At 45.8% G+C, this 22,475-nt stretch overlaps 1 protein-coding gene across 3 annotated transcripts in view; it reads right to left on the reverse strand.

Annotated features, from left to right (window-relative positions):
• The window catches only part of fkbp10a (FKBP prolyl isomerase 10a), a 355,663-nt gene that overhangs the window by 42,935 nt on the left and 290,253 nt on the right, over window positions 1–22,475 (reverse strand). For 2 of the 3 annotated variants that reach the window (XM_084423726.1, XM_084423725.1), the window contains one exon: window positions 1,479–1,642. In XM_084423726.1, the coding sequence (XP_084279852.1) occupies window positions 1,479–1,642 (164 nt within the window). Of the gene's footprint in view, window positions 1–1,478; window positions 1,643–21,802; window positions 21,885–22,475 lie in introns of those variants that run through there. The other variant, XM_084423727.1, reaches the window with a different exon arrangement.

A 22,475-nucleotide genomic window follows, 5' to 3' on the forward strand; every position in this document is an offset into this window, starting at 1 on the left:
ACGCAAGTATCATGTGCGAAACACAAGTAACTTTGTGGGCGGGTCTTGGGCGCTGTTGCTGTTATACCGGCGGGATAAATGACTCTTGCGCACGACGCAAATCTAAAATGGGTTGGTCTGAAGTAGCTTCATTATTCATAGGCGTGGTTTGGGCGTAACGTGAAATAAACCAATCAGAGCTACATCTCACATTCCCTTTAAGAGCAGGCCCGTTTTTTCCATTGCAGATTGCTATTATGACGGCGGATTTGCCAGGCGCGCGCCAGGAACGCTTCACAGCCGAGGAGACAGACGTTCTAGTCAGGGCCGTAAAACACAGAGAAGTGACATTGGGGATGGGAGAAACCCACCCAAATTAGCTTCGGTTAAACAGGCGTATAATAATTTGGCTAAATGTGTAAGCTAGATTTATGCCTATTTTTTCACATCTTCATGGACACAACAATGATTTCCCTCGTGTGTTAATATTTTTCCTTGTAATAATGTATGGTTTTCTAAAAATGAGAACTGCTGCGTCTGCGTGTAGATGAGATAAGCAAAGTGTATGCGCGTTGTGCACACGCTACATTGATTATGGCCAAACATGCGCCCTTAAAATAGCATATGAATAACATGCGCAACGCGCCACTGACTTTAGACTAGGTTTTTCCTGGTCAGTGGCGGAATTGTTTTCTAAACCTGCAAAATAGCACCAGGGAACGTTTGCGCCGGAACACGCCTCCTCTTTGCGCTGAACTGCCCCCGGGAGCGCAAGTTCATTTCCTAACTTACCGACGTGCGTCTGTGCAGGGAAAAGTCCGCTGTGCGTCAGGTGCAAAATAGGAATGATACATGTGTCGGTGTACAAAGTCAATTGCGCTGGGTGCAAGATAGGGCCCTTTATGTTAAAGGGATGGTTCACCCAAAAATGAAAATTAGCCCATGATTTACTCACCCTGAAGTCATCCTAGATGTATATGACATTCTTCCATTCTTCATTCTTCCGGCAGAGCTTTCAGTCATTATGTTGTGCATCAAGTTCAAGTGTTACTCGTTTGGCGTAAGTCAATGCGTACGGCCGTCTGCTGGAAGCTAGTTACTTTAGTCGATAAAGTTTTAAATATGGATATTTTTCTTACACGAACGCATCACTTAACTTCAGAAGACCTTTATTAACCACCTGAGACACTTTAAACATGAATAAATGTGCTTTCATGGACTTCCAGCCATTCACTGCCATTATCAAGCTCGGAAGAGCCAGGAAATGTTTTAATATAACTCTGATTGTATTCGTCTGAAAGAAGAATGTCATATACTCCTAGGATGACTTCAGGGTGAGTAAATCATGGGCTAATTAAAAATTTTGGGTGAACTATCCCTTTAATACAACCTCTGTTTGTGGGGGGCCTAAATGGGGCATCAGTCCATGGGCCGCTCAGTTCTATATACCTAGAAAGAAATGGTTCAACATTAATTAGCCAGACAGCAAAAAAACATACCTCCTCCAGTGGTACCTCCTGGTCTTGGTTCATATCCATGACAGGAAACAGTGGCTCAGGACTGTCCTGCAGCCAGATGAACAAAAAGCCCTCAGGAACACCCTTCTGCAGCTGTAGTAGTTCCAGCTCAAACAGCAACACTGCACTGCTGGGTACACCCAACGCTGGAGGAATGGAGAGAGAAACAGACAGACAGAGGGGATCAGGGAAACCTGCGATATCTAAGAGACCAAAACCTAGACGGTATACCATACATAAAGCCAGTACTTATTTTGCATACCATTGAAGTTATCGTGGCTATCAGTGGGCAGTAATGATTTAAGCTATTTACATATGAGAGTGATGTAGAAACAAGGTGTTGTTGTTTATGTTTTTTTCAAGTAACATCACAACAATTTACATTAAAGTAAATGTACCATGAATTTCTCACTAACCTCCCTCAGTTTGTCAGACTCTGTCTCACTCTCTACCTCTCCTCCACCCTCATTCTCATCACCGGTTCCCCACAGGGATGTGTGCTGAGTCCACTACTATACTGCCTCTATACAAATGACTGTATCCCCACACACTCCTCCAATCACATCATAAAATTTGCATATGACATCAGTGATCAGTGACTAAAAGAGTTAGCTGGCCTGAATTCCAGGAACGATTCATCGACCGAAAATGCATGCAGGTCCCCTACCATCTTGATAGAGGCCAATGCATGCAGGAGAACTGTCTTTAACGACAGAATTGTTAACTCGACTGACTGCAGAGGCTCAAAGGGAGGTCTCTGAAGTGCGGTCAGCACCAGAGATAAGTCCCAAGAGGGTATGGAGGGGACGCAAGGCGGATTCAATCTCCTCGCTCCCCTAAGGAACCTGACGACCAGGTCGTGCCTTCCCACGGATTTCCCTTCCACTGCATCGTGATGTGCGGCAATAGAGGCAGCAAACACTTTGAGGGTGGAGGGAGACAGCCTTCGCTCCAACCCCTCTTGCAGGAAAGAAAGCACGGTCCTCATCGAGCATCTTCGGGGGTCTTCTCTGTGAGAAGAACACCAATCAACAAACAGGTTCCACCTCAATACGTAAGCATGCCTCGTAGAGGGTGCTCTTGCTGAAGCGATGGTGTCTACGACTGATTGTGGTAGATTACCTAGAACCTCTGCGTCCCATCCAGGGACCAGACATGAAGTTTCCAGAGCTCTGGGTGCGGGTGCCATATAGTGCCCCGTCCCTGAGAGAGAAGGTCCTCCCTCAGAGGAATGGGCCAGGGAGGGGATGATGAGAGGAGCACAAGTTCGGGGAGGTCCGGTCAGGCCAATAAGGGGCAACTAGCAAGATCTGCTCCTCTTCCTCCCTGACCAATGCACAGTGTCTGTGCAAGACGGCTCACTGGGGGAAACGCATATTTGCAAAGGCCCCGGGGCCAGCTGTGTGCCAGTGCATCCGTGCCGAGAGTGCCCTCGGTTAGGGAATAAAACATCTGGCAAAGCATGCCTTGACACTTGTTCTAGGGGCACTCCGGCCTGGAGAAACGAAGGGTCTGACCACGGGCTGAAGGAGCAGCGGCAGACTCGAGTGATTGTCACCCATAGCGTGCCGCTCTGCCATGCCCACCTCGGGGCTCAGCCATGAAGCCAGTACTGAAGTGGTCTCATATGAAGCAAGCCGAGCGGCGTTACTGCAGCTGCGGCTGCCATATGCCTCAGGAGCCTCTGAAAAAATGTCAGTGAGACCACTGTCCTGCTCTTGAACGTATTCAGGCAGTTCAGCACCAACTGGACACGTTCCTCTGTGAGGCGTCTGTTTGACTGAGTCCAGCTCTATACCGAGAAAAGAGATCCCCTCCCCGGGGGTGAGTTTGCTCTTTTCCCAGTTAACCCAAAGACCCAACTGGCTGACATGTTGGAGCTACAAGTCCCTGTGTTCACACAACTATTCCCGAGACTGAGCTAGAATCAGCCAATCGTCGAGGTAGTTAAGGACACGAACACCATGCTCTCTCATGAGAGCAATGGCCGTGATCTTCGTAAAGACGCGGGGCGACAGGGCCAGCCCGAAGGGTAGGACTTTGTACTAATACGCTCAACCCTCAAACGCGAAACGCAGGAAGGGCCTGTGTCGCTGCAGGATGGAGACATGAAAGTACGTGTCCTTCAGGTCAATCGCTGTTAGCATCTTGAACGGAATCTTGTAAAGGGCCTGATTCAAGACACGCAGGTCCAAGATTAGTCTTAACCCACCACCTTTCTTGGGTACAATGAAGTAGGGGCTGTAGAAGCCGTACTTCATTTTGGCTAGGGGAACTGGCTCTATCGCATCCTTCGCCAGTAGGACTGCAATTTCCACACGCATGACAGGGGCTCTTTCGCTCGACACTGAAGTGAAACAAACGCCTCTGAACATGGGTGGACGGCGGCCGAACTGAATCGTGTAGCCGAGTCTGATGGTGCGGAGAATCCAGCTCGATGGATTGGAAAGCACTTTTCAGGTTTCCAAAAACCGTCCTAGGGGAATCAGAGGCACCACATACATACCTGGGGTGGGGCAGTGAAGTGGAGAGCAGGGACCGGGATCGGATGGCCCGGGGGGCGGTCCGGAGCGGGGTCTGAGTACGCACTGCAGCACTGACCTGTTTCCACTGGTCGGCATTGGGTAAGGGAGAAGGCGTAATCGGGTCCTTGGATCGTACCCGTCTGCCGGCTGGCAACACAAGAGAGGATCGATGGTTGCGAGGCTTTACAGGGTCGCACATCATCAATCTGACCCTCTTGGAACCCAGGAATAGAGGAATTTATTCTTCTGACAATTCGGGAACCACTGAACTCCGTGGAGCCGGCGGTGGAACAGAAACCATCTCAAGAACTCCTCCCCCCATCCCTGGGTGGCCTGTATCAGGGATGATTAGTCTTTCTCTTGCCACCTGGTTTGGCAGCGTCTGATACAGGCTGGGCGGCCTGCCTGCGGCTAGCTCTCCGCTGAGGCCTGAGTGAAGGCTGCTGCGGTGGCCCAGCAGGAGCATGAGCGGCGGCAGGGGGGCACCCTCGGCAACGTGCAGGTGGAGGAACTACCACCGGCGGTGGATTGATGGCAGCAGTGGGCCGCCGGGCCAGGATGGCTCGGGCAGATGGACATCCTCCATCTGCTCCTGAGCAGCAGAAAGTTGTTGGGCGCAGTTCTCCGCCGCGTCGCCGAACAACCCAACCTGGGAAATTGGGGATTCCAGGAACCGAACCTTGTCCGCATCCGCCATATCAACCAGGCTGAGCCAACTATGGCGCTTCTGAACCACCAGGGTGGACATCGCTAGACCGATCGCGCAGGCCGCAACGCTTGTGCTCCGGAGAGCCCAGTCAGTTGCAGTGTGGAGCTCACTCATGAGCACACGGTCTAGACACCAGCCACCATAGTCACATGTTTGCCGGGAGCCAGAGCGCCTGACATCAAAGCAAATTTTAAAGTTCTGGCTAATGCTAATCATAAATTCTCTAAAATTATTATTCACGTCGGCACTAATGATGTTAGTCGGAGATCACAAAAATTAACATTAAGAGGTGTGTGAACTTGCAAGTACGATGTCAGGCACTGTAATTTGCTCTGGCCCCCTTCCTGTTCGCCAGAGTGATGAGATAGTTAGTAGATTGTCATCACTCAATGGCTGGCTGTCGAGGTGGTGTCCGCAAAATAAAATAGAATTCATAGACAATTGGAAAAGTTTTTGGGGCAGACCTGACCTGTTGAAAAGAGATGGTATTCATCCCTCCTGGGATGGTGCTGCTCTTCTCTCTAGTAATATGGCACATAGTCTTAGAGCTCAAACATGACAATCTGGGCCTCAGGTCAGGAAGCAGACAGACTGGCTAAACTGACTGTCTGCTAGCTGTCTCACGTCACCAAGGTCAGATAAATCCCATCACATAGAGCCTCTTTCACCTAGATATCATCATATAGAGACTGTGTCTGTTCCCCGAATTAGGACATACAAAAAACTCCTAAACCCATTCAAGGGTAAATTTTTTATTGATGTTCAACAAATAAAAAACAGATATAATACGGATGAACAAATAATAAAGCTTGGGTTGCCGAATATTCGATCCCTTACTTCCCTTACTTAAAAGCACTCATTGTTAATGATATGATTACAGACTATAATCTAGATGTGCTGTGTTTAACAGAAACCTGGCTAAAACCAGACAATTATATTACTTTAAATGAGTCCACCCCGCAAGATTACTGTTATAAACAAGACCCTCGTCTGAAAGGCAAAGGGGGAGGTGTTGCTGTAATTTATAGTAATATCTTCAGAATTACTGAGAAGTCTTGTTTTAAATATAATTCTTTTGAAGTGTTGTTGCTAAATGTAACACTATCGAGTGTAAATGATAAATCACGTTTAACATTTGTGCTGGCTACTGTATACAGGCCACCAGGGCACCATAAAGACTTTATCAAAGAATTTGCGGATTTTCTATCAGAGTTAGTACTGGCTGCAGATAAAGTACTAATTGTTGGTGATTTTAATATACATGTAGATAACGAAAAAGATGCATTGGGATTGGCATTTAAAGACATTCTGAACTCTATTGGAGTTAAACAACACGTGTCAGGACCTACTCATTCTCGTAATCATACTCTAGATCTAATATTATCACATGGAATCAATGTTGATGCCGTTGAAATTCTGCAGCAGAGCGATGACATCTCAGATCATTATTTAGTCCTGTGTAAACTTCATTTAGCCAAGGCTGCAAAGTCGACTACAAATATGTTTGACCTATCACTTCTGCCACTAAAGATTGCTTTATTAATGATCTTCCTGATCAGTTTCATCAGCTCAGCATCCCAGATAGCCTAGAAGAACGTCTCGGTTACGTATATAACCCTCGTTCCCTGAGTAGGGAACGGAGACGTTACGTCGGATGACGACGAATGGGGTTTCGCTTAGAAAGCCTGTCATCTTCGAGTATATAAAACGAGCCAATGGCAATGAAATGCCATGGGTCTGCGGAATTTGCATAGCGTAACTCCACCCCACCCTGGGGATATATAAGGAAGTACGCTGGCAACATGCAGATATGTCTTCGCTGAGGAGCCGAGACTGAACTCAGGCGTTTTCCAGCGACCTGGTCGACCTTGCTGCTGGTATGCCAAAGCAATGGCGTCCACTAACCAGTGGGACAACCTTTGCTTGGAGAGAGCCTTTCCCTTCAGCTTCTCACCATAACAGACAAAGAGCTGGTCTGAGGTCCTGAAACACTGCGTTCTGTCAACGTAAGCACGGAGGGCGCGTACTGGACAGAGCAGTGCCAAGGCTGGGTCTGCCTCCTCCAAGGGCAGCGCTTGCAGGTTCACCACCTGGTCTCGAAAGGGTGTGGTGGGAACCTTGGGCACATATCCAGGCCGGGGTCTCAGGATCACGTGAGAGTTAGCCGGTCCGAATTCCAGGCACGCTTCGTCAACCGAAAATGCCTGCAGGTCCCCTGCCCTCTTGATGGAGGCCAATGCAACCAGGAGCGCTGTCTTCATAGACAGGAACTTAAGCTCCACTGATTGCAGAGGCTCAAAGGGAGCACTCTACAGGGCAGTTAGAACCACTGAGAGGTCCCAAGAGGGAACGAGAGGAGGGCGAGGAGGATTTAGTCTCCTCGCTCCTCTCAGGAACCTGATGACCAAGTCTGCTTTCCAACGGACTTACCTTCGACTGCGTCGTGATGTGCGGCAATAGCGGCAACGTACACTTTCAGGGTGGAGGGAGACAGCCTTCGCTCCAACCCTTCTTGCAGGAAGGAAAGCACAACACTGATCGGGCATTTCGTGGGTTCTTGTTGTTTAGAAGAACACCAGTTGACGAAGAGGTTCCACTTCAACGCATAGGCATGTCTCGTGGACAATGCTCTAGTGGAAGTGATGGTAGCCACCACCACTGGTGGTAGGGTACTCAAACCTACCTCGTCCCGTCCAGGAACCACACGTGGAGGTTCCAAAGATCGGGACGAGGGTGCCATAGGGTGCAGACTTGCGGCCCCGAGTAGACTAAGGAGGCCGCACGGGAGGATGACCATTGGTGCAGAAGGCCTCAGTCCACTTCAGGGGAGGGTCGAAGACTGTTGGGTGCAGTCCTCAACCACACCGCCGAGCAAACCACTCGTCTCAAGAATGCTGCTTAGCCTGGTGTTTGGCCGGCTAAGGGGCGGAGACGGCGGTGCCGCCCTCCTGCAACCCTCTCCTGCCCGGGGCCAGTGAAGGCTCGAGGGGAGGGGCCGCAGGGAGGCGGCCTCGGCGGGAAGCAGACTAAGGAGACCGCACAGACGGATGACCGTCGGTGCAGAAGGCCTCAGTCTGCTTCTGGGGGGGTCAAAGACTGTAGGGTACAGTCCTCAACCACACAGCCAAGGAGCCCAGCCTGGGACATGGGGGAGCTGAGAAAATGAATTCTCAGACCCCTCACATCAACCTGGCTGAGCCCATTCCTGGACCACAGCTGTGGACATCACCTGGCCCCGGGATCACGCAGGTACCGATGTCGCCCGTAGAGCGAGGTCAGTAGTGTGCGTGGCGGATCGACCAGCCCAGACATGGGAGGCATAGTGTCCCTGCGTGGGGGCGTGGTCGAGTTTCCGCGTTCGTCAGTGTTGGCCAGGGAAGGACCAGCGTTCCACGGCGGCCTGGTCTGACAGAACTCCCGAGTCAGCACTGCCTCGAAGGCAAAGGCGACACACAGCACTGCAAGCCTGTGCCACGATAGTGACAGAGAACATACAGCCCATGATCGCCACGCGATCGAGTGCAGCGAAGGCGGAGGATGCCTGCGGGGCGCGACAAGTCACAGGACTCTCGCGAGCCGGAGGTGTCCTGATGCACGTCCGGGAGAAAGGCACTGGGAGCGAGTGCTGAGAGCAACACGCGCCCAGGAACCAATCGTAAGCCTACAGCGCTCGAGGGGGAGGTCGACGCCACTCCAACCGATGCTTTCAGCTGCCCGGGAAAGCATGGCCATCAGCTCTGGATCTGACCCGACTAACGCTGACACTCCAGAGGGAGGCAACGCTGTCGAATCCTCATTTCCAGAGGAATCAAGCCCGCCTTGTGATGCTGTGAGTGACATGACACCACCTGCTGGTGCCCCGAATGAAAACACTGGGTCCCCGAGAGGAACCAGGCACACACGGAAGCCCCACGGTTTGCGATGTGGAGGGGGGCGTGGCCCGAGGAATGCTCGTCGGTATTATGCCACACTGTAACCGTCAGATCACCCTGGCCACCAGCCAAAGTATCCCCTCTCGAGGAAGAGATAGATTGGGGTGTGGCAGAGGGGACTCTACCCACACGGAGATCATTGAGTCTCGATCTATAAACATCGCGATGGTCACGTTCCCGCAAAGAAAACATGACTCATCCACGAGCGCTGCCAAGCATGAATAAGCCCAACACGCGAAACAGCACTCGTGACCGTTAGGCAGATGAATCACGCGCCCACATCCAGAAATACATGGGCGAGCCGTCTTGAAAAAGACGTGCCGCGTCTCGTAGAGTGAAGATGATACAGAATGGCTTGTAGGAGTGAAGAAAACTCTTGGCTCCGAAGCGAAAACATATCTGCATGTTGCCAGCGTACTTACTTATATACCCCCAGGGTGGGGTGGAGTTACGCTATGCAAATTCCGCAGACCCATGGCATTTCATTGCCATTGGCTCGTTTTATATACTCGAAGATGACAGGCTTTCTAAGCGAAACCCCATTCGTCGTCATCCGACGTAACTCGGAGTGACAACGAAAGGGAACTAGATATTGCAACAGAAACTTTTAACTCTCTCTTTTCCAGCACTTTAGACACAGTTGCTCCTTTGCGCTTAAAGAAGATTAAAGAAAATAGTCCAACACCGTGGTATAACGAGCACACTCAGGCCCTTAAGAGAGCAGCCAGAAAAATGGAGTGCAACTGGAAGAAAACAAAACTAGAGGTATTTCGCATTTCATGGAAAGAGAGCTCGATTGCATACAGAGAGGCCTTAAAAGCTGCTAGATCTGCTTATTTTTCAAACCTATTAGAAGAAAATAAACAAAACCCTAGGTGTTTATTTGAAATAGTGGCTAAACTAATGAAAAATAAATCTTCAACCCCAGATGTTTTCAAGCAGCACAGCAGTAATGACTTTATTAACTTCTTTACTAACAAGATTGATAATATCAGGGAGAAAATTATAACTATGCAATCGTCTACTACAGTATCGCATCAAGCAGTGCATTGTGCATCCTTGAAGAAAATTTTTATTCATTCGTTGCTATAGGAGAGGAAGAATTTACTAAACTCGTTAAATCATCTAAATCGACAACATGTATGTTAGACCCTATACCGACTAAGCTACTGAGATGCTTCCAGAGGTCACAGATCCTCCACGTAACCACGTAACCTCTTCACTGCTTCTCCTTCAAGGGTAGTGAGGGGGGAGAAACTATTCAGGTCGTTTCCAGCCGTAAAAGGTGCCATCCACGACCTGGTCAGTTCTCCATGCACCTCGGGAAAGAAAGGTACTGGGGCGGCGGGCTGAGAACCAGCACGGCCCGCCCCAGAGAAAGCGATCATCCAACCGAGACTGAGCGGGACACGGTGGAGGGTTCCATTCGAACCCGACAGCCGCAGCGACCCGTTACAGCATAGCTGATAACTGTGGATTCGGCTCGGGCAACGTTGTACTCCCCGAAAGGGACAACACAGCTGAGTCAGCATCTCCATAGCCCAGCTCACCCTCCGATGTTGCAATCGGCATCCTATTCTCCTGGGGAACCTCCATTGGAACCTCTGGCCCGTCCATTACAGACAGGCCAGCGCGCTCAACCCAACGATCACCCAACTCACACGGCACCCGAGTGTGGGGTGTGCAAATGAGGACTCCACCTTCGCGGACGAAGGCGAGTCTTGATCTCAACACCGAGACAGTCATGTTCCCGCAATGAGAACACGAACTATCCACAAAAGCTGCTTCAGCATGCTGTGAGCCCAAACACGTGATGCAACAATTGTGACCATCTCAGGGGGACAGGGAACAGCCGCATCCATAAACGCACGGGCGGAATGGCATCTTGAAAAAGACGTAAACACACCCATGTTGCTCTTTCAGGAAATAAACGCTCTCATCAGTGCCGGAGCACACAGGGGAATGATCGCGGCAACACTGACAGGGATGGGGCAGCCTGTACCAGTGAAGCATTCACTCCCTTCGCCCTCAACCGGCTGTCAGACAAACAAACACAAACAGAAATTGCTTTGCTGTTAAAACAGCAGTTGAGAGCTTAGAAAGCTCGCGACCACCACTGTCACACGCTGTAAAACCACCAGCACCGGGAGAGACTTCCTGAAGAAGCACCGACACACTCGCTTGTTGTAATACAACACGAATTGTAAGTAATTTGTTGTAATTCAATCTGAAGCATAATCTCGCACGCCAATGTGCATAGGCTCATTTTACAATACTCGAAGATGACAAGCTCCCGAGCGTGATCCCAATCAGTCGACACGTCAACTACATCAAACATGCCCGACTGGAAGGGAATCATAACTATGCAACTGTCTACTACATTATTGCATGTGGCAGTGTATTGTAGTCTCCTTGAGGAAATTGTTTATTCATTCATTGCTATACGAGAGAAAGAATTGTCTAAACTCGTTAATTCATCTAAATCGACAACCTGTATGTTAGACCCTATTGAAAGAGATGCTTCCAGAGGTCATAGATCCTTTTCTTAATATCATTAATTCATCTTTGTCATTAGGATACATACCAAAAACTTTAAAGCTGGCTATGATTAAACCACTTGTTAAATAAACGCAACTTCATCCTACAGAATTTGTCAATTACAGGCCGATCTCGAATCTACCTTTTCTGTCAAAGATACTAGAAAAAGTATCCTCAGAACTATGTTCCTTTTTGGAAAGAAATGGTATCTGCGAGGATTTTCAGTCAGGATTTAGACTGTACCATAGTACTGAGACAGCTCTCATTAGAGTCACAAATGATTTGCTCTTATCATCCGATCGTGGTTGTATCTCTCTATTAGTGTTACTCGATCTTAGTGCTGCATTTGACACTATCGACCACAACATTCTTTTAAATAGACTCGAAAATTATGTTGGCATTGGTGGAATTGCATTAGCATGGTTTAAATCATACTTATCTGACCGTTATCAGTTTGTAGCAGTAAATGAAGAGATGTCTTATCGATCAAAAGTTCAGTATGGCGTACCACAAGGTTCAGTGCTAGGACCTTTGCTGTTCTCTTGTACATGTTACCTTGTACATGTTACCCTTAGGAGATAACATTAGGAAGTAGCAGTAAATGAAGAGATGTCTTATCGATCAAAAGTTCAGTATGGCGTACCACAAGGTTCAGTGCTAGGACCTTTGCTGTTCTCTTGTACATGTTACCTTGTACATGTTACCCTTAGGAGATAACATTAGGAAGCAGACACACTCTGTCAGTTCAAATCTAGAATAAAAACACATCATCTATAGCAAACCAAAGCAACAGCAGCAGCAGAAGCAACGAAGAACAATCCTGTGCTTTCCATTCTGTGACAGTTCTAAGCTAGGAAAATAAAGACGGCGTCTGAAAGTTATGGCTGGTCATCAGTTTGTGTGTAAATGTACATTTTTCACAGGGAGAGGGGGAGGGGGAAGCCCTCACTCAAGACTTCCAGACCTTAAACATATTAATATGCCACCTATCTTAATGAAACATTTCCAGAAAAACATGACTAGGCTATACAAGCTAAACATGCTCTGTAAAAAATGACTTTTTTGATGTATTCAATTTGCAGACACTTTTATCCAAAGCGACTTACAAATGAGGAATACAGCAAGCGATCATGAAGAGGCAAATAAACACAAGAAGTGCTCAAAATACAAAGTTTCAGACATTGCTTAGAGTAGCATAAGCTAGCATAAGATATTAAAGGGAAGTGAACGCATCGATTAAAAAAAAAAATTATGATGAGGTTAAGTGCTCATGGAAGAGATGAGTTTGAATATTGTCAGGGATTCTGCATTCCGGATGAAGGCAAGGAGATCACTCCAGATTTTGTGCCTCTCTGTGATGGTGCCATCAGCCGTCGCTCATGCTCGTAGGCTTCTGATAGGGATGTAGACTCATAAGAGCGAATGGAAGTAGGACGGTGCAGAGCCTGTGGTAGATCTGTAAGCAAGCATCAATGCCTTGAACTTGATGCAAGCAGCAAGTGGTAGCCAGTGCAGAGAGATGAAGAGAGGTGTGACGTGGGCCCTTTTGTGTTCGTTGATGACAAGACGTGGTGCAGCGTTCTAAATAATTTCTAGAGGTTTGATCGCACATGATGGAAGTCCAGCCAGAAGAGCATTGCAGTAATCAAGCCTAGAAATGACCAAGGCCTGGATGAGAAGTTGTGTTGTTAGGAAAGGCCTGACCTTTCTGTTGTGTAGTGCAAACCTGCATGAATGAGCTGTCTTTGCAATGTGGTCTTTTAAGGTCAGTTGGTCCTCAAAGATTACCAACCTTGATGGGGTGATTGATCATGAACCTAGCTGGATGGTGAAATCATGCTGTAGAGTCGCATTGGCAGGGAGCTGCAGGTGATGTTTTTTCATCTGACAGACAGCTTGGGATTCGTGCAGCTAATGTGGGAACATATGGTTGAAATGAAAGGTAGAGCTGTGTGTCATCAGCATAGCAATGTTAGATGAAACCATGTGCCTGTATAATGGGTCCCAGTTTTGTAGTGTATATGGAGAAGAGGGAGGGTTCAAAGAACTGAGCAATGAGGACCCCCTGTGATCAGTTGATGTGCTTTGCATACCTCTCTCCAGGCAATCCTGAAAGACCTACCTGTGAGCTAGGATTCAAACCAGTAAATAGTTGTTCCTGTAATGTCCAGTGATGAGAGGGTGGAGAGAAGTATCTGATGATTCACAGTGTCAAAGGCAGCACACTGTAACGGGTTTCTGTAATTTGAACAGTATTTTACTGTAATATGTACAGTAAGATACTGTAAAATATGTATACAGTATGTTACTGTAAACAGCAAAGGATTATGGGACAATATATGGTCACTACTGTAATTCTTCCCTACTGTAAATAAATTTACAGGAGTGAACTTGCCCGCGAAAAAATGACCAATGGCAAGAGAGATTTCTTTTCAAGTGTTTTTTTGATGAGTTGAAGTGGCAGTTAATGCACGGACAAAAGATCATGTAACTCACCAAAAAGGTTAGTATATTATTTCTATTTTATGTAAAACAAACATTTTCAAATCTTTTTACTTATGTTAACAGCAAACTAACATGATTTATCGTTTTGTTTTCGTCTGAATGGTTTTGGTGCCTTTTTTTCCTGACTGTCCACCAGAATAGTTTTGGTGCCTTACTGCATTTTTTCCTGACTGTCGGCCGGGTCGCTATCACGGTGATAATATTAACTGGTGAGTAAGTTAAGTTCACCTATATTAGCCGAAATATTCTTTAGTTAAAACGATAAAAAAGAATGTTTGTGTGTTCCTCTGCCTCTTAAGCAAGTTAGCTCATCAGGCGGGCGGAGTCGTCGGTAACTTAACGTTAACCGCAGCGAGCTAACGTGAAATACTGAGGTAAAGTGAGATAGACGAAACCCTTGTTTAAGTGCGGTTTTTAAACAATATTTTCACGTATATGCTTTGATTTATTTTCAGGTTTGTGATCTGGATAATGTCATCTGCAATCTGCAACGATGGAGGTGGCTGTAGGAGCCATTTCATTGTCGTCATTATAAATAATAGTGATAACATCAACTGGTAACATTAGGTTAACTTCACCTAAATTAGCCGAAGTAAACTTATTAAACAGAGAAGCATAATAACTTTGGTATGTTCCGTCTCCTCTTTCACAACTTAACTAGTTTTTTTAGATGTACAACGTAAATACTGAGTAAAACTAAGTTAAAGGGATAGTACACCTTAAACAGAAAATGATGTAGGGGAGACCGGGGACAGCTGCAACAGGGGATGGTTGCAACATGTCATTTTTCTCCAATCAGAAACAAGCTAGAGTGATGACACTCATACTGCACATGCACAGTTAGACCCTCCCCCTACCAAGAAGACAGTAGACATATTCAACATCTGCTGCTGCGTTTATTGAACAAAACTTGTTTTGGAGGTATGAAAGTACATTTTTTCATGAGATGCATTTTTGTCATACTGTCCTGACATTTTGTATGAATTAATCAAAACTTACTTAGTTTGAATTATTGTTTTGTTGACTTCTAAGTGACATGGTTAGCATGTGTCAAAGTCAGTGTGTCTAACAGGCATATGATGTTCTGTCATAGCTGATAGGTTTGGGGACGGTTGCAACAAGTTATAAATTGCATGTTTAATAAACGTTTATTGCATTGCAAATTGTTCAATTCTTCCTGTCTGACACTGAAATATGGAGAGATTGAATAGCATCTGTAACACCTGCACACTGAATCTATGTAGGCCTATATTCTACACAAACAAACAAAACTCAATAACTGTTATTTGATAAATATGACTATTTAAATAAATAATAGGCTACAATAATATTATTGAAATAAATAATACTATAATATTAGCCTATAGTATAGGCCTAAAACAGTTAATATTTTCAGAATTCTATGCTCATTGAAACAAAAAGCTAAAGTTAATTAGTGAAATTTAAGGTATTTTTAACATGTTGCAACCGTCCCATGGTTGTAGTGCAACCGTCCCCTGGGTTGGGGTCAGTTGCAACATCTGGCTTCTTCCATTCAAATAAATACTCTGAACGATATGTCATATATAATCATCTTTAAATGGTATGGGTAATTAGCAGACAGATGCAAGTTTAATATATACAAATTTGGTTGGTCTAGTCCAAATAGTCTCTGATACCCCTTTTCCACCAAAAAAGAACTGGTTCGGAACTGGTGCTGGTTCAAAGTTGGTTCAACTTGCGAACCTTCTCAGAACCTGTTTGTTTTTCCACTGACTAGAGAGCCCAGCGAACGACGTTGTTACGTCACTGTGTACGTTGCCATACGTCTTAGCTTTCGCCAACTTCAAGCATAACAATTACAATGGCGGACTACATCGTCTTTCTTCAAATGTTTCTCCTGGCTTTGCGATCCTATATTGGGGTCAGAAGAAGACGTTTAGAACACATTTGCTGCTAAGTTCAAGAATAACCCCGCCCCCAGCCCCCGACGTAAGCATGACGTGGTAAAAGAACGGTTCTAGTCCAGCAAAGAGTTGGTGCCGCTTTGGATGTCGAGTTATCTGGGAATTTTGTGCATCAGTATCTGCTTCTAACTCGAAAAGAGCATCAGCCAACCACAGGGGACACAGGGAACAACTCCAAATCACTTTTCAGCTCTTGTATTTGTAAATTCTGGCAGGTTAGACAGTAATTGAACAGTTTGCCTCAAATGGATTCATTAAGGTTGATAACCTTAAAGAGAAAAAGAAAACAAAGAAAAGGATACATCATTACTTCTGATTATATTCTCAAATGCGAACAAATGCAATGTAAATAAAGATTTTACCACATAAAACTGTCCCAATATTTGTTCATTTACATATTTAAGCTCTCTTTCTTTCCTTATCAATACATAATATTATAATTTTCACAAACTAGTTAAACAAACGTGATATCTGTCACTGTTGTATTCTGAACACACAAAGTTGCATTTTTTTATGAACACACGAGAACTGTGCACCATGCACTTAAATAACAACCACAGCATTACATAATTCACTGTTCTCCTCTATATTGTACATTATAACACAGATTTAAGTGACAATCAGTCCTACACACAATTAAAGAGAGATGTTGTCATACCATCATTGTCCCTGAGATGACCGATTGCTAATGCGTTTCCCGTCGTGTGCGTTACTCTCTGCAGCCTTTTAACTTTTCTGCATACGTCATCTTCATGCAGAAATTACTCGTGCCTTGAAACCGCGTCGTTAAAGGGATAGTTCGGCCAAAAATGATATTGTGGCGAGCACGACGAGGTCGAGGGCCGTGGGAGGACGGCGCGAGGCCGGTGGCGTGATTGATAATGAGCGACACGTGCGCGACGCACCGGTCTCGCATCTCTCACGGAGGAGCGGAAGCATAAAGGAGGAGCGACGACAGTGAAGAGCGAGAGAGGAACAGGCCTGTGTTTTATTTGATGTTTTGTGTGACAGCAGTCGTCCGTGAGGGGCTGCTGTCTTTTACTTTCGTTTTGTATTTGTTTTATTTTATGTCATTAAATTGTTTGAATGTTCGCCGGTTCCCGCCTCCTCCTTCCCATAACAATATACCTCGTTACAGATATTAAACCCATGATTTACTCACCCTCAAGCCGTTCGAGATGCATATGTCAATCATTTTTCAGACGAACACATTTTCAGTTATTTTAGAAAATGTCTTAGATCTTTCAGTGGTTATAATGTCAAGTTATGGGGTCCACCTCCTTCACGCTACGTCCTACGTCATACGCCGGCATCCATCTCCCGTGAACGCGCACCGACCGTTGCCGGAAGCCAGTTATTTTCATTTATAAAGTTTTAAATATGTATATTTTTACGACAAAACCGCACGGATTACCCTCAGAAGGCCTTCGTTTATCCCCCTGGAGCCGGATGGATTACTTTTGTGAAGGATGCATGCACATTTTTGGGACTTGAAGGAGGTGGACCCCATAACTTGACACTATAACCACTGAAAGATCTAAGACATTTTCTAAAATAACTGAAAATGTGTTCGTCTGAAAAATGATTGACATATGCATCTCGAACGGCTTGAGGGTGAGTAAATCATGGGTTTAATATAATTTTTGGCCGAACTATCCCTTTAACTCACTGAAACAATCGCGTCTTTCACTTTCTCTGCACTCTAGTTCTGTCTTTTTTCCGCGTTCACTCGGCATTCTCCGCCGCTCTTCGTCACTCAATTTGAATTCAGCTTCTCAGTTTCGCTGATTTTATTTTAACAGTGCAGTAATCTCAGACACAATTCAGCTCTTTAGCCTCACATTGGAACCAATTTTCCTGGCCGAGAACCGGTTCTTTGGCTGTCGAAACACAAAGAACTGGTTCGCGAGTAGGCACCGGCTCCGAACCGGCACCAGCACTGCCTTGGTGGAAAAGGGGTATGAGTAACTGAGAGAAATGCAAAAAGTGTAGCAACTGTCCCCGGTCTCCCCATATGTCATAATTTACTTGCGCACAAGGTGTTCTAAACCTGCATGAAGTTCTTTCTTCTGAACATAAAATAAGATATTTTGAAGAATGTTGGTAATGAAATAGTTGCTGGTCCCCATGGACTTCTATAATAGAAAAAATATACTATGGATGTCAATGGGGACCAGTAACTGTTTGGTTACTCATGTTCTTTAAAATATCTTCTTTTGTATACAGCACAATAAATAAATGAATAGAGGTTATGAACAAGTTGAGGGTTGTCACATTCACCGCCTTCTTCATCGTCTGTGTCTTCACTACACTTCCCAGAATCCTCTGTCATCATCACCTGCACCTGCTCCTCATCACCCTCATCATCATCATCACCGTCACCTGTTGTCTTTGTCATTATCTGTGTATTTAAGTTCCCCTCTCACTCCTTTTCATTGTCGGTTATTGCTTGTGCACTTGCACACTGTTTCGTGTTTGTTTGGATTTTGCCTATGGAAATAAATATTGAGTATTTTGTATCTTCGCTTGACCTTCGTCGTCTTCTTCAACCCGTTGACGTTACAGAATAACCGACCACAAATATAGAGGAACGCATCCAGTTCATCAACCTGGCTCAGGGGAACCACGATATCCTGGACTTCTCCAGAAAGTTTTTTCATCTCGCCCTCAGCAGTTCCCTGGAGGATGAAACCCTCAACACCCTCTTCCGGATCGGGATCACATTCCATCGCCCCCTCGACCTCCCAGACACCACCGGACTATCTTGGAGAGAGACTGTGTTCCGGTGTCTGGTAAGTGTTGCGTCTCGGTCCGGAACGCCACAGTCTCCAGCCATCTTCGCCACGCCATCCATCCTCATCCATGGTCCGCCCGGGCCTGCGCTTCGCACCGGTCCAGCCGAGCCCGCACTTCACGCCATCCATCCTCATCCATGGTCCGGCCGGGCCTGCGCTTCGCGCCGGTCCAGCCGAGCCCGCACTTCACGCCAGATCTGCCGAGCCCAAGGCAGTATGCGTCATGCCCGCCGCCCCTGAGACTGTGAGCGTCATGCCCGCCGCGCCTGTGACTGTAAGCGTCATGCCCACCGAGCTAGAGACTGACAGTGTCATGCCCGCAGAGCTAATGTTTTCTTTTATGCCGCCGAGCTTGAAGCTCCCTTCGCCGCTGGTTCCGCCCATCTCAAAGCCCTCTTCACAGCTGTTCCTGCCCAGCTTAAAGCCTTCTTCACAGCTGGTCCTGCCCAGCTCAAAGCCCTCTTCGTCGCTGGTCTTGCCCAGCTCAAAGCCCTCTTCGCCGCTGGTTCCGCCCAGTTCAGAGCCCTCTTCGCCGCTGGTTCCGCCCAGCTCAAAGCCCTGTCCGCCGCTGGTCCTGTCCAGCTCAGAGCCCTCTTCGCCGCTGGTCCTGCCCAGCTCAAAGCCCTCTTCGCCGCTGGTCCTGTCCAGCCCAGAGCCGTCTTCGCCGCTGGTCCTGTCCAGTCCTGACCTGCCCTCGCCGCTGGTCTAGTCCAGCCCTGACACGCCTTCGCCGCTGGACTTCTCCTACCCGTAGCCTAAGCCCGTTAACCTCCCCAAGAAAATGTTTGGGGGGGGCAATAAGTCCTCTGGGGGGACCGTGGAGGTCCTGCCGACACGGTTCCCAGTGCTGCCTGGTCCTTCTGGGACGCCGTTTCAGCCTGCTCCTCCTAGGCCGCCCGAGGGTCTGTCTCTGCCATGGCCACCCGAAGGGTCTTCTCCGCCATGGCCGCCCGAAGGGTCTTCTCCACCATGGCCACCCGAAGGGTCCTCTCAGTCGTGGCCACCTCCTCAGCCTGCTTCACCATGGCCACCTCCTCAGCCTGCACCACCTGGACCATCCTGGAGTCCGTCCAGCTGCACCCGGTCCGCCTTCCCGTCACAGACTCCAGGATGCCCACCCCCCCTCCCGTGTTCTGTCTTGTACGGTGCGGGTCGGGCCTAGCGGGAGGGGGGAGTTATGTCACATTCACCGCCTTCATCGTCTGTGTCTTCACTACACTTCCCAGAATCCTCTGTCATCATCACCTGCACCTGCTCCTCATCACCCTCATCATCATCACCGTCACCTGTTGTCTTTGTCATTATCTGTGTATTTAAGTTCCCCTCTCACTCCTTTTCATTGATGGTTATTGTTTGTGCACTTGCACACTGTTTCGTGTTTGTTTGGATTTTGCCTATGGAAATAAATATTGAGCATTTTGTATCTTCGCTTGACCTTCGTCGTCTTCTTCAACCCGTTGACGTTACAAGGGTGAGTAAATGGTGACAGAATTTACAATTTTGAGTAAACTAACCCTTTATCCAACACCATTGTTAATTTCATCTTTTGTTTTATTTTCAAGTTTGTGGTCTGAATTATGTCGTCTGCAATGTCGGAGGTGTATTTTGGAGTCTTTTTTTGTGATTGCCTTCGTAAAGGTGATAACATCTACACAGGTGAGTAAGACATCAACTAAATTAGCTGAAGTATGCGTTAGTTAAGCAGGCAAACATAATATAACTGCCGATGAAACCAACGGAAGGGGAGAAAACAGTGGTTTACCAGGCAGCAGAGTTAAAGTGCTTTTAAACAGTCATCCATCAGTTTCTGTTCTTTATTTTGAATTTGCAGCAGCCATTCCCTCCGGACTGTACATTACTGCTGACGCTCTCCACTAATACACAGAACGGGTTGACGTTGGAAGAGGAAGAGGAGGAGGAGGAGGAAAGTGTTAGCAATATAACATTATCAATATAGCAAAGTTTTGCTAACTAATATTTTTAATGTTGTTTAATTGATTAAAAACTATAAACACCATACAACATCATATCTTACCTCATCTTCACCCCACGTTATTGTTGTTAGTAATAAGGTCTGTTATTGTATTTTAGTTTTTTCTGTAAACTATAACACTAAAAGGCTGCTGTGACTTTGTCTGTTTCAGGAGAGTCTGCTCTCTAAGCAAAAACATGGATGCTGACTATGAAGGGCAGAATCATCATCCAGTTACAACAGCTAACAGACTCTTCTTCAGCATTAGCTGTCTATTTTGTCGAATGCATAATTAGGTAAACCTATATATATATATATATATATATATATATATATATATATATAATATTTTTTTATTTATTTTATTACATTTACATGCATGCATTTGGAAGACAATTTATCCAAAGCATCTTAAATTGTATTTAAGTTTAATTTAAGTTATCCATTCCCTGGAAATCTAAGCTACAGGAATGTATTGAAAAAGAATGAAGCTTTAATGATTTGAATGTAATGGATTATGAGGTAATACCACCCCTGTAGGTGCATTCAGAATCAGATGTAGTGCTTTTATTAACGTCAAAGTACATGCAGCAACAAGTTTGAGAGTTAGGGAAAATTCTGCCAACACCGGTCTGAAAAAATAATATAATTTCCCTGCTTGTGCTTGCAGGTTCATTCTGAGAATCAACCCTGATGGCACCAAACACCAAAGGCACAGATCAGATGGAAATCTGGAAAGGTCCAAAGAAAAGCATCAGCCTGAAACCCTCAGTGTTTCTCATCAGAGAGCTTGTCAACTTTGACTGGCAAAATTACTGAAATGTAACAACACAAACTGACTTTGACTGTATTTTATTATTTTAAGGCCCGTTTTGCTTTTCAGTGTGTGTACGTTTTTTGCCATACTACAGATACAAATGGTCCCCAGGAGATAAATTCTATGGACTTTAGTGATGTTGCCTTTTTTTTCTACAGCTAGTGGCTCCTAAAGGTCAAGATTTGTAATTTGTACTTCTAAAACAAAATGTTCAATGATTAAAAAGAATATTATAAGGACAAATGTTCATGAGTTATTGTGATTTTTGGAGGGTGGGGTAAACATACATTAAAAAAATAAATAAAATCAAATGATGAAATATATATATTTTTTTTAAAATAAACTCAATACTAATACTGTACATGAAAATACGGTAATAATACTGTAAATGCAAGTACAGTATACTGTAAGTGAAAATACAGTAATAATACTGTAAACATTTTACAGTAAATTACTGTCATCCAGCTGCCAGTAAGTTACTGTAAAATTTACAGCAACCTCTTTACAGTGCAGATAGATCCTGGAAAATGAGAACTGATCATTTGGAATCAGCTTTCGCAATCCGTAGTGCTTCAGTGACCGACAGTAATGCAGTCTCGGTTGAATGGCAGTTCTTGAAACCAGATTGGTTGACGTTCAGCTGGTTATTCTGTGAGAAGAATGAATGAATGAATGAATGAGCATTTATATAGCGCTTTCATATGTACTACTGTACACCCAAAGCGCTTTACAATCATATCAGGGAATCTCTCCTCAAAGATGATACCTGGTTGAAAAAAACTAATTCAAAAGTTTTCGATATAAATGGTAGGAGAGAGACAGGTCTGTAACTATCTACAAGTGACGTGTTTAATGTGTGTGTTTGTGTTTTTTTTAAAGAAGTGGGGTTTCCAGAGCCTGCTTGAATACTGTAGGGAAAATGCCAGTGCAGAGAGATGTGTTGATGATGTGTGTAAGTGCTGGTAAAAGTGTAGGAGAGATGGCTTGTGAGGGGATGTGATCTAGAGGGCAGGTGGTAGGATGACTGGAGAAGAGAAGTTTAGATTATTCTGCCTCAATGAGTGGAGAGAAGGAAGAGAGAATATTTCTGGCTGTGGATGTGGTTGTTCTAAGTTCCTGTGTGTGTGTGGAGCTAAAAACTGACTGCTGATGGTTGTTGTTTTGTCAGCAAAATCATCAGCAGGAGAGAGTTGAATGTTTTGAAAAGTGTGCATGTGTTTGAAGCACTGGTGATCTTGTC

Source organism: Rutilus rutilus (genome assembly GCF_951802725.1).
Source record: "Rutilus rutilus genome assembly, chromosome: 11".
Classification (NCBI taxonomy): Eukaryota; Metazoa; Chordata; class Actinopteri; order Cypriniformes; family Leuciscidae; genus Rutilus; species Rutilus rutilus.